Here is a 13,280-nt window from a genome sequence, read left to right as displayed (position 1 = left end):
AAACACTGTTTGATAACGTGAAAGATTAAAAAAAAAAAGTCCAACAAGTGATCATGAAGTTCTCTCAGCCGTTCTCCAACTGTCTCGTCGTCACGTCGTAGTGATCAAAACCTTTCAGATTTCAGCGTAAACTTCCTCTCTGCCTCGACACTGTCTATCTCAGCGATGCGTCACTTTCATCTGAAGCTTTTCAACCTTTTTACGATCGTTCAGATTAAGTCATTCTGATGCCAAGGTGGCACCTGAACAATCACCTCTGACTGAACTACAACAATACTGTATTATTATTGATATTAAAACTCACACAGTCTTTCCATTCACTGCATCCTGCAGTTTTTCAAACCCCAAATGTGAAAGAAGACACCTCCCACTTCCACCTTCGTTTGAAACTCTCACTTCCTCCATGTCGTTCTGTGATGTACTTTAACCTACACCATCTACTCTAAGTCCTTATTCTGGTGACAGGGTGTGTGGTGCAGCGCCGGAACTCCTTGAGCTGAATCGCCCCCCCTCACAACTCCCAGGTAGGCCTTCAACATCTGTGTTACACCTGCACATCATCCCTGAATATATACATTTATGTGTAATAGATTGATTTTGATTAGAATTTAGTCTTTGTTCCACATCTCACATGAGTTTCTTCTATTTCGAGTTCGAGTTGTTTCCTACTTTGTAGAGGGAAGTGTTTTCCATCACAACAGAGAGGGACAGTGATAGAGCGAGATTATTTACATGCATTTAGGCTCCTGATAAAATTAGGGCCCACTCTATAAAGGATTATTAAATTAGAGCAGAGCAGCCGGAGAGGTCTTGTGATGCACATGCAGCAAAACTGTTGCAGGCTTCTTCTGATTCCGAGCTTCTAAGATTAGGCGCGGCTGCATGTTTCAGGAAGTCAAATCAACAAATGGAGGTAAAGCAAGACATATTCAGTGTTTTTGATTGGTGGCTCTGTTGCTGGATGATGCAGGGTTTGTTCATTTCGCAGCAGGTAGCGATTAAAACACTTAAATGATTTGATCTCATAACTCATTCAAGTTCGATTCCTGCTTTGATGAAGGATTCATTCATTCTTTTGTATGTGTTTTAAGTTGCATGCTGAAAGACATAAAGTGTGTAAACCTGTGACAGCACAGTGTGTGAATGAGAACTCAGAAGGGCTAGTGGTTTTGTTGCTCACTCTGAAGGATGTGGTTTAACTGTCGCTTTGGGAAAATTCATCTACCCATTTTAAGCACAGAGCATGTGCAAGTCAACTTTTGAAAAACAACATTGCGTTTTGTATGTCGTCTACACACTGCTGTCCTCTATTCTCGTGTTCAGCATATGCACAATTATTTAAGCAGAGTAGAGCAGGAGAGAGTGCCAGTTTCAGACAGACGAGAGGAAGCAGTTGTGAAAGCTTCATCTTCCTCTTTTTTTGTATGTGCTTTCATCTGACGTGTATTTGAAATGTGTCGTCAGCTTTTTGTCTGTCAGTTTATTTCCACATTAATTCATAGATAATAAAAAGTAAGGGACATTGGTGGAACTTCTACCAGTTCCCTGTTTTTATTAAAATCCACATGACAACAGTTGATCAGATCTCAGATCAGAACTTCAGCTTGTCTGATACACATACAACTCTTTTCCTTTTAATTGTCTCCTCATATTGATCTCTTTATGTCTCAGTTCACCATGTCCAGGAAGGTTGTTAGGTCCAGTAAGTTCCGTCACGTCTTTGGCCAGGCTGTGAAAACTGACCAATGCTACGATGACATCCGAATCTCCCAGATGACCTGGGACAGCGGCTTCTGCTCCGTTAACCCCAAGTTCGTTGCCATGATCGTGGATGCGAGCGGCGGAGGAGCGTTCATGGTGCTGCCCCTGAGCAAGGTAGGTCACATGGCACATCCATGGTTACATTGGCTCAAAGAAGAAAAACATCTCTGACTCCTCATAACCCTATTATACTCATACTTATAACTACTTTTGACCATTTCAGATGCAGGGTGGTGTGATGCTTTTTTTCTGTAACACCATGCCTAGACTTTAAAATTTGAATACTGCCAGTTAACTTCACACATTAAGCTGAATAAGGAAGTTTCATGGCGACATTGAGTCTTTCTACACGTCACTCGCTCTGCTGCTGAGAAGTTTTCACCATATTAGGAGTTTGCTGTCAGTTCAGTCTGGGCAGGATGTGGCCTCAACCCGGTTTCTCTGCAGTTCTCTTATGGAGGATGTTTGGCGCTTTGCAACTTGTTTCTTCCATTTTAATGCATCTGAAGAAAGTGGAGACTAGCAAACCTTGTGACCTTGTCAATGGTCAAGAATGTCAAGATGTGAGGCTTTTGAATTTGATGTGTTTAGGGTCTCTGCAGTTATTGGAAAGTCCTAAAAAAAGGTCTGAAATTTGAATTTATCTACATAAACTTTAAATATTTCTCTTCCCTGCTTTAGGTAATAATGAGGTTATACATTTTTTTATTTGATTTGGGGCTGTTATGAGTTATTACATAAGTATAAACTAAAAAGCTTAAATAACCATTATTAAATCCATATGTTGTTTTAATTACACCTATTCAGGGTCCAGGTCACATTAATTAAATTTGTGATATATCATCAGTTATATACTCCTGGGAAGTGCTGACAGATTGTTATATACTAATCAATTATTATCTTAAGATCTTCTATCATACTTTAATAAAATTGCCATTCAATTTCATTTAAGGTGGGATTTTAGAAGTCCAGTGAACCCAGTTGAAACCACATTATTCATGGTCCCATCACAATGTAATATTTTATTCTCATGGGACAAAATTAGTCAACAGAGCAGTGGGTGTAAAATTACAGAGGAATCTGCCTTGAACACATGGGACTTCATCCTGTTTTGAGGTAAATGTTGGTGGTGTGTCTCACCTTGTTTTAGGATCCAGGGTCCATGTGCAGTATCTCAGTGGAGCCTGATTTGACTGATCGAGTTTGCTATGATTCCTTAAATCAAACAGATGGAGTGTAACTGTTGGGATTTTAAAACTGCCTGGTGCCTGCTCAGATTGGCCACAGAAGAACCAAAGGAACCATGGGACTTTGTCTTCATGCTCCTCATGCACTAGACATTAGGAGTAATTGGAGGCAAACCTGTGGAATTTGCATCAGCTGACTATCAACATCTTGTAGTTGTGTGTAGTTTCTTTGCTTCATCCAACCAGCTGCTTTCATTCTTTCTACTGTTTGCAGTGGCCTTGGTGATTGTTGTATTTTTTTGTGTTTCATTTTTACGTGTATTCAACATCGTTCTTGTTGTGTCTCTTTCTGCAGACAGGGCGTATCGACATGACTTACCCCACTGTGTGCGGCCACACAGGTCCCGTCCTGGACATCGAGTTTTGTCCTCACAATGACAACATCATCGCCAGCGGCTCTGAGGATTGTAGCGTCATGGTAAAGCTTCACAATATTTCAACAGCAAACATGAATAAATCTTGTTTGCTGTTGATTCATGCCCAAATATCTTTGTGAATAAATAGATCTGGGAGATCCCGGATGGCGGGCTGACAACTTCTCTCACAGATCCCGTTGTGAAGTTGGAAGGCCACTCCAAACGTGTTGGCATCCTTTGCTGGCACCCTACTGCCCACAATGTGCTGATGAGTGCAGGTATTACCCACGTTTCGTCCTCACAAACCTGCTTAAAACACATTCACACTGAGCTCCTGCACAGAAATGTAGCTGCTGCATTATAGGAACCAGGGTGGGATAAATGTGACTCATTAGATACATGAACATAAACACATTTAAATATCCAGCTGTTGACAACAGCGCTGAAAACATTTACTGCTAATCATTGGTGGAGGAAGTTCAATAAAAGCAACAACCTTCGTTGAACAGGAAGTTCTCAGAGCTCCCACCCAGAGTCTTCATTCTGAGAACTAACTAGCATTTGTGTTGACACTTGTTTGACTTTGAACCACTAAGTTTATGTGTTAGACAGTAAACTCTTGCAGAAATAATACTACAATAACAGCTGAGGGCTGCAAGTACAGAAAAACATACATTCAAATATGATAAAGCAATATGCATACAACAAAAATAGAACTTCTTAATTTGAACTACAGAATTATGTGATCAGGATCAGAGTACAATTATTTCATCATTTCCACTGAAATTAAAATATAGACTGAATAGAAAGATCGGGGTCTCCTCTTCCACCCACTACCGAGAAATTAAGCCGAAAAACTCTGGATACCAAAGCTGCCATCTTGCGCATTTGGAGCCAGACTGTGCATTAGTGATCGGGGGATGGAGCAGTGGTAGCGCGGTCTTGCCGATATACATGCACTCACATATAAGAGATGGGCTTCATGATCTACACTGCAGCTAGCCAGCAGGTGGCGAGCAAAGTGATTTGGCTTCACTTTAGGGAAGCCGTCATGCCATCCATCTTTATGCACAGTCTATATAGTAGAAAGTAAATATGAGATAATATTGAATTATTTTTCTCTTTCTGCTGCTCACATACAAACATTTAATTCATCAGGAGACATAATGACATTCATCATTATGTCATAAATTTCATGTAAAGTGATTTGTTGCACAGTCAAGAATTTTTCACCGGCTCTGTTCATGGTGCTCTTTTCTTTTTTCCGTAGTTATGGCAGCAAACATTGCAGCTCTGTTTATTAATAAGACTCTGGAAATGTAAAACATGTCACCTCTGGAACTCTGACTGTTAAGGAAATTGAATGTGATGATTTTACTCAGCTGGCTCCACGTTGAATTGTGTCTATTTGTGAAATAATAAGACAGAGTATGAGCTGATATGTGTCTAGATTTGACTTATACTGTGTTTATAGTGATTCCACCCTTACCCATCTCTCCATTTGCCACTATTGTGTCCATGCAGGCTGTGATAACGTGGTGATCCTCTGGAACGTGGCTCGTGGGGAGGCGGTGGTGAGGATCGACAGCATCCACCATGACCTCATCTACAGCGCCTGCTGGAACAGGGACGGCTCCAGGATCCTGACCTCCTGCAAAGACAAGACCATACGTGTGCTGGACCCACGCAAGGGCACCGTCCTCTTTGTAGGTTTCACTGTAGAGCAGCTGATCTGGGCTGAATGTGTAAAAGATCAGATAATATTGAAAAATACCAATCACCATTTCCAATCATTGATTTTTTTCTGATGATGAAACAGATGATCTAATTTTAACAACTGGAAGCAGTACATGTTTGGATGTTTGACAATTGTTCTTAAAAAACTTTTAATCACTGATTTACTTTATATTAATATTTTCAATATCAGTTGACGTAATAATATCACGCTTAGTTTAGTTTAGTTTAGTTTTTTGGTTTATATTTTGTGAATCAGTTGATGAAATGGTCTATTGTAAAAATAGCTCATAATGGGTTTGTCCCTCTGCTTCTCTATGTGTAGAAATGTGCACTTTGATTTCTGTGTAAAACTGCATGAATTTTGAGTATGAAAGTGAATGATTATATAATTAATATATAATATTTTCTTAATATTTACTATATAAGAAGTAATTTTGTCATTTACTTTCGTTTGACTGTTTGTTTCTAAAATGTCAAAATAGTAATTACTTTTTTTTTGCTTTCATAGTTTTAACTATTATTATTATTGTTATCATTATTATCATTATTACAGTTGTTAGGGCCCTAATAGAAACAATGAGTGGAGATGAATTGGACTCTGCCTCTCACATCAACAGGAGAAAGAGAAGCCTCATGAGGGCTCCAGGCCTGTCAGGGCGGTGTTCGTGTCCGACGGCAAGATCCTCAGTACGGGCTTCAGTCGTGTGAGTGAGAGGCAGGTGGCGCTGTGGGATCCGGTGAGTGTCAAAACCTAAATATCAGTATTCCTAAAAAAATGTTTATAAAAATATTAGGTTTCACATTAATGGATCAGATAGATTAGTATAAATGTGAGATTTGGTGCAAGTTTTGGGAAATTTCACAGTTCAGTTTCACAGTCTTACTTTCTCAGAGTCAGAAACCGATAAAAGCCTTATATTAGCAAAAAAAAGGAGTGTCAATTGGTTTTTTTAAAGTTTTTAAGTAATTGCCGGAAATTTAAAGTTCAACCTCGTTGTTTGTGTGCTGGAGGTTCCAAGTTGTGATGTGTCAAAATCTGACTCATTCACTTGATAAATTCCACACATACATTATCAAAGTAACGAGCCAAAATGCTTCTATGATCAGACTTTAGATCGTAGATATGGTGAGAAAATATCTCCAGTTGTACTTTATGGTGGATTCAGACTGATAATTATTTGTCTCAGCAGTTACTTATAATGTGTACATCTCTGTTTCACAACAGCCATATTACAGCATTAAGGGCTGTGTTGCTATGCAATATCCCACATGAAGCTCAATTAAATAAATCCTTGGTTTACCTGCAGATTGCCTGAGCCTTACTTGTTTTTATATGGGATATTGGATTAGATGTGATTTGATGACTAATTGTGTATGTGAATGTCTTTTCACAGAAGAACTTCAGTGAGCCGCTGACCCTGCAGGAGCTGGACACCAGCAGCGGTGTCCTTATGCCGTATTTTGACCCGGACACTGGCATCGTCTACCTCTGTGGCAAGGTTAGCTTTAGATGATGACATGAGGCTCTCACTCTGTGGCTGTCTCACCCAAACGGACACACACGGCTGACTTGTTTGTCATGTCTTCGTCACAGGGGGACAGCAGCATCCGATACTTTGAGGTAACGGACGAAGCTCCTTATGTTCACTACCTCTCCATGTACAGCAGCAAGGAGGGCCAGAAGGGAATGGGATACATGGCCAAGAGAGGTCTGGAGGTCACCAAATGTGAAATTGCCAGGTTTGTGTGTCTTGAGTTTTGAGGTGTGTTGGCTGCATGACTCTCTGTCTGTCAGTTAGCTGATGCAACCTGAAATATCCCAACATCAACTGCACGTGTTGTCACAGGATCTTGTACAGACGGTCATAGCCACCAGAGGAGGTATCGTGATGATTGTGGTGATCCCCCACCCCGCCCAAGGTGGATTTCGTGATCCCTCAACATTTCAACTAGCACCTTGAAATTTGCCAATTTCTATGGTTTATGACCTTCAAAACAAATCAGGCAAACCCTGACGTTTAATACCAATGAAACTACACTGGTAACACATGGTCAATCAGTTACAGTGTTTTAGAATTAGTCTTTGTGAGATACAATGCTAATTTTAGTGTTTAGCTCAATTAAGAAGTGGTTTTACTCTTAAAATAAGGAAAACAATCCCTCTGCTGGAATAATTTTTCTGTCTTATCACTAGTGTTTTTCAATAATTATCTAGATTGATCTGGCGCATCTGTATTCTAACTGGTCCTTTCACAGTTTCATAAAGAACCAGAAAAACAAAAACAGATCGCTAACGTTACATTTTTGGCTCCGGTGCTGCACTAGTCATGTGCTCATTCGTGCTATCGTCCATAAAGTTGTTACTGTCCACGCAAACAGTCAGACCTCATAGTTTCAGCTGCAGTTGTGCACATACCCAAGTGGCATGCAAAGCAGTTCTCTCTCTTATGCACAAACAAATGTTTTTTTCTCTTTGGTCTGTGCACCATCACCTGACCCCTGCTACCGCCAGGGATTGAATCAATTCTTGTGGCAAACGCTGTTGTTACAATTAGACATTTTCATAATGATAATCAAAGTTAGATATTTTTTCAGTCCCTCAGTCTACTGCTTTGCATGACTGTAGACTCCTAGTGTTTTTATTGTGTTTAGTATTTGGAAGTTAACGTTCACTTCCTCTTGAAGTTGTGAACAACCAGAACCTGATATGAACCAATATTTCCACCATCAGGTTCTACAAACTCCATGAGAGGAAATGTGAGCCCATAGTCATGACGGTGCCACGCAAGGTAAAGTTTGAATCAAGTGTTAACAAAGCAAAGTTAGTCCAGATTCATCTCAGCATTTCTGTGTTTTTTAACTGTCTGTCTCCACCTGCATAGTCTGACCTGTTCCAGGAGGATCTGTACCCAGACACCATCGGCCCTGAGCCTGCGGTTGAAGCCGACGAGTGGTTTCAAGGGAAGAATGCCGAGCCTATTCTGATATCCCTAAAGGATGGGTTTGCAACAACCACCAAGGCCAAGGAGTTCAAAGTTCACAAGACTCTCCTGAAGACCACGAGTGGTACTGCTGTGGCTAAACAGGAAAACAGCGGGGTGAGGCTTTTAAAACCAAACTCCATCTTATTATTAAGGTCAAACTGTTTTATGTAAAGTATCCACTGGATTTTAAATGAAACATAGAATTTATTGCATTCCTACTGATTAAACTACAAATATTATATATATAATATAATATAAGGTTTTTTAATCTGTCCAAATTAAGTTTATGTATTGTAAGATAAGAATGATAGAAAAAGAAATTTCTGTATAATGAGTACTTTGATAATTAAGTACTGATAATAATGTTTTCATTGTTGTTTGTGAGCAGGATTACGTAAAAACCACTGAATTGATTTTAATCAAACTTGGTGGATGGGTGAACATGGGCCAAGGAAATATTCCTTCACTTTTTGGGCAGTGTCAGGATTTTTTTGTCTTTCTTTAAAATTGTGAGATGGGGGGTGTTTTAAAAAAAAATGTTTACATCTTCCCCAGTTTCCCAGGAAATAATTCATAAATCTCGATGGCACGAGTGTGTGCAATTTGGTGCAGCTTGATTGAATTTTAAGTGACTGTTGGCCCTTGGCGGAGATTCCACTGAGTACCATTCTAGTTAAAACTAGTAGTTGCTTTTGTTGAACTTCATCCACCAACGATTAGCAGTAAATGTTTTCAGTGCTGTTGTCAATAGCTGGATATTTAGATGTCTTTACTTGTATGTGTCTAATGAGTCTCCATCACATCCCAACTTTGTCTGCTACTCAGGAGGTCCAGTCCTTGAGAAAGGAGGTGAAGGACCTCAAAGCAGCGATGGAGGAGCTGACCCAGCGTGTGAAGGAGCTGGAGAGCAAGAATTAAACTAGAGAAATAAATCCAGAAAGAAGCAGATGAACAAACAATGGGAGGGAGAAAACTGCTGTTACCTTCTGATTGCAGTGACACAAAGGGAGAGATTAGGGCAAAAAATGTTATTCATCATCCATTTTAAGGCCTTGAAGCTTGAATTTGTTTAATTGATTTTTTTAAAATTCCTTTTTTAATATATGCATTAAGTTTGAAATAAAATCTGTATTTCGACAATTCATTTCTGCCTTTTTTTTAAACAGACACACCGAACACAAATTTGAATGAGGCAAACTTTTAATCATGTGTACTTACAATTTTACAAAACAAAAGGAGCAAAAACAAATGTCATAATATGCTGAGAAATGTCACAAGAATGTTTGTGTCATCAGAGAAGTGCACACAGATGCTCCCTGAGGCCTCCTTCGGTGCCTTTGGTTAAAAACTATTTATACAGCTTTATGAATAATGATAAAGGAGGAACAGAAGAATGAAGACAAACACCGGAGGCGATGGTTGATCCAAACTATGTGTAAAACATGAGCCAGTAGTGCATCTAAAGGAGTCAATTTACTGTTATATCTTTAAATCTTGAGCTCAGAGCTGAGATTATCAGATCATCTTCTCACAAACACATTTTTATCTTCTCTAGATTTAGAGAGATTTCCACTTGTTTGGTTCATTTCAAGAAAATTATGAATTAAGAAAAGGTGAATTGGATAACTTTGATAATGTATATTTTGAAGCAGTAACCCAAACACCTTGTGTTTCATTTGTAATCTATGGCCTGTCCAGTATTTGTCTTCCATTTACAAAGTTTAAGCATAACCCAGCACCTAACAATAAAACAGCTTTAAAACTGAAGGCATACATTTGAATATGAAAGAAATGAACTGGAGCCAGTTATGATAAGAATTCAGTATATTTACACATTTACTCTGATTTTCCCCACTGGTGTCGTCTACTTTGCTCCTCCCCAGTCTTTCCCCAACTAAATCCCCCTCCCATCCTTTCTCTCAGACTCCAGTCCCTTTCATTAAAGGCCCTATACGTAGTTTTTGGCAGGGGCAGAGGCACTGTTGCTGTAATACTTGGCGGTTCCCCCTGAACCACCTGATTTGGGCCTGCTGAAGCAGCACAGCAGACCTCCACCCAGGAGGAGCAGAATGCCGGCCGCCCAACCCACAAAGATGCACGCTCCCAGCTCCTTCCTTCCGGCATTCGTCATGGGACTGTTGAAATTTTGCACAGTGGTGTGTGCTGACCAGCTGACAGGGATGATCACCAGGAGACCGGCCAGCAGCAGGCCCACCCCAGCCACCAGGCTGATCTTGGGTTTGGCGTCCTCGTTCTCGATGCAGGTGGTGAAGTCTGCGCCACAGAACAGGATGAGGAGGCTGATGGAGCTGATCATGCAGGCGATGATGATCATGGCCCGAGCGGCTTGCTGCTCAGAGGGCAACACAAGCATGGAGTCGTAGTTCTTGCACTGCTGCTGGCCCGTGCTCTGCACCACACAGGTCATCCACAGGCCCTCCTGAGAGCTCTGCTCACACACACACACAAAAAGAGATCAGTCTCGTCATGTTCAGTGGTTAAGTATAACTTATGCTAAACTTTTGTTTACTTCTGCTCCACAACAGTTCAGACGGACATTACTTTTTACTTCATTTTATTTATCTTACTCTTTTAGTTTTGAAATCTGATTTACAAAAAAATATGATGATCTTATACATGTGATGCACTGTTTTAATTAAACCACCCAACAGTACATTGAATAATTTAAATCAACTGCACTTTGACAAAATACAACAGTAAAATACCACTTTCACAATAATGGCTGATTAGATGATAATCGAATGATTAAAAAACCTAATAATGTGACACTCACAGGGGGACGATGAATACTTTAACTTTATCTATTGTAAGTATGTTTTCATCATAAAACTTTTTAGTCTTTCGTCTATTGCGATAGTTTCATGTTGCAGGGTTATTACTTTTGCTGGAGTAAATGTCCTGAATATTTTTCAATAATGACAGTATACTTTCATTAATTCTTTATTCAATATGAATAATCTCAGTGTGGCTACAGGAAATCATGAAAAAAAAAAACAACACCAAAACATAATGAATAGATTTTTATGGAGTAAAAGCAGGTTTCAATGCTTTGAGGAAAATATTATGTGTGATATCTTTCTTCCCACTCATCAAGATTCTTATCATGTGGTTGTTGAAGTTTTTATTTACCTGTGCCGTCACAATGTTGGCTCCTGTGAAAGAGGAGACCTTCCAACGAGGGACAGCGCAGCACACGATGGCCCCGACCAGGCCGAGGACCCCGAGGGCCACACACACAATGTGAACTCCAGTGGATCCCATTCTGAGAGATAAAAACAGAGGTATGAACAAGATCATTGGGGCTGTTCTCTCTTCTTTCCCCTTACATTTTGTATTAGGCCTACTTAATAGTTAACTCATATTTTTGATATTTTGTAAAAGTCTTTTTCCTAAAAAAAACCCTACTCGCATCAAACATCTGTGGAGGGTGGAATCCAAATCCGAAAAGATTTGTGTTTTTGTTTGATTCTGCACATAAACATAAATTAATGATATATCAATGGTAGAAATCCTACAAATCACTGCATGCTTTTATTTCCTGGTTCTTCCAGTGCTTCCTCCTCTGTGTGTGTGTGTGTGTGATCACATAGCTGAACACACACACGCTGCGTGCCTCAGACAGACAGGTGTTCCCTCCAACAAGCATCTGAATAATGTTACTTAGGGCAACATTTTTTGAGAGAATCTCATGTCCCAACAGGCCCTCGCCTCCTGAATCTCCACCCAGGACTTGCTGAACCACTCCTTAAAATCTCCTAACTTCGAAAACCTCGGCCTCACTCATTTGTTAACGGTGACTTTATGATTAATCTTCATAACAAATAGAAAAGTAAAGGGAGCTCGAAGTAAATCTGAGGAACAGAAGACTTCTTTGCATTAAAGTGCTGCAGTTTGATAACTTTAACTGTAATTTACTATTTAATTTGTTTAATTGCAGTTTGATATATGCTGCATATCTGAAAATTGAAAACAAAGATAATGAAATCATGGATCACTGAGGAAAATCTGAATTTAAAATCTGAGTAAATGAAAAAAAGGAAAATGTGAATCCCTTTCTTTTGTTCTCCGACCAGTTTACAAAAAACACACTTTTTTGTTGCTTTTCATAAATCAACAAAAGTCACACAAACAAAATGACTATTATTTATTTACTATTAACCTTGTCTCCTAATAATAAATAACAAATAGAAGCCAATAACCCAGACACGGCAGGGACAGCAGGGCAACCTCTGCTGGATTTAGAACCGGGATGGAAATATCTTATTTTCAAGCATATGTGACCCACCCCAATATCACAAACTCTCAGAGCAGATTAAACACTGGAGACTAATCTGACGTGGGTCAGTGGAATTCAATTATTTAAAGTTTTTTTTCTGTCCCTTATAGATCTGAAATTTCATCCTCAAAGTTTACTGAAGTTACATTTTCAATATCATTCATTAGACGGTCTGGTCAAAACGTTCCTTCACACAGGGGACACAGACAAAATTGAAAGCCTTAAATACATTTTTCCCCTTTCAGCTGTTAATTTGCATTTTTTCCCCCAAATTTTTGCTGGTGCACATAAAGAGATATGACTCACTACTCCTCAAACAGTGCTCTCATCCTCACTCACCTCAAGCTTTTGCAGAATCAGAGTTCACCCTAAATATAGAAATGAAGTGTTGCGTACCTTTTATTCTGTGTCCTCTGAACCTGATGTGAAAATGTTTTCTTGTTGTCCGTGCGTTGTTTTGAAGAGGCTGTTGTCTGATGTGCATTAGTTGTGTGTTGTAAGATGGAGGTATTTATAGAGGAATATAAGGTGTAGGGTGGGGCTGAGCTCGAGTAGGTGGAGTACACATAGAGGGACAGACCTCACGACCAGACTGGACTTGTCTAGTGATTCTATAGGGAGTTTCAGTTTTTTTTGGTGAAAACTCACAGAAACTACTCAGAGACAGTATTGCGATTACACGATGATGATGATGACGACTGTGAGTGAATCATTTTTGTTTCCATCACAAAGATCTCCAGAGGAAGAAAAATGAGTCATCTGTATTTTATCTCTGTGCTCCTGCAGTCCAAACAAATAAATACATTCTGTACCTGCACATCCTGGCTCCCCCTCCCCCCTACACCTATGCACGTGTGTCGAAACTTGTGGTGACAAAGGTGAGGAGAGATTTAGAAAA

General features: G+C 39.7%; 2 protein-coding genes across 2 annotated transcripts; one reads left to right on the top strand and one right to left on the bottom strand.

Annotated features, from left to right (window-relative positions):
- The first annotated feature begins 157 nt into the window (after window positions 1–157).
- Window positions 158–9,229, top strand: coro1a (coronin, actin binding protein, 1A). The gene is made up of 11 exons (XM_020094724.2): window positions 158–524; window positions 1,672–1,875; window positions 3,304–3,426; window positions 3,513–3,642; window positions 4,889–5,070; window positions 5,719–5,838; window positions 6,496–6,600; window positions 6,696–6,841; window positions 7,833–7,890; window positions 7,984–8,199; window positions 8,911–9,229. Exons 2-11 carry the CDS (start codon window positions 1,678–1,680, stop codon window positions 9,001–9,003), a joined length of 1,371 nt encoding a protein of 456 aa, XP_019950283.2. The 5' UTR covers window positions 158–524; window positions 1,672–1,677; the 3' UTR covers window positions 9,004–9,229.
- Window positions 8,910–12,913, bottom strand: cldni (claudin i). Its single transcript, XM_020094725.2, has 3 exons — window positions 12,779–12,913; window positions 11,236–11,368; window positions 8,910–10,534 (listed from the first exon to the last, which is right to left on the bottom strand). Exons 2-3 carry the CDS (start codon window positions 11,365–11,367, stop codon window positions 10,034–10,036), a joined length of 633 nt encoding a protein of 210 aa, XP_019950284.1. The 5' UTR covers window position 11,368; window positions 12,779–12,913; the 3' UTR covers window positions 8,910–10,033.
- Window positions 12,914–13,280: the final 367 nt, after the last annotated feature.

This window comes from Paralichthys olivaceus, chromosome 5 (assembly GCF_024713975.1).
Source record: "Paralichthys olivaceus isolate ysfri-2021 chromosome 5, ASM2471397v2, whole genome shotgun sequence".
Classification (NCBI taxonomy): domain Eukaryota; kingdom Metazoa; phylum Chordata; class Actinopteri; order Pleuronectiformes; family Paralichthyidae; genus Paralichthys; species Paralichthys olivaceus.
The sequence above is the reverse complement of the archived record's forward strand: the minus strand, read 5'-3'. Positions and strand labels throughout refer to the sequence as shown.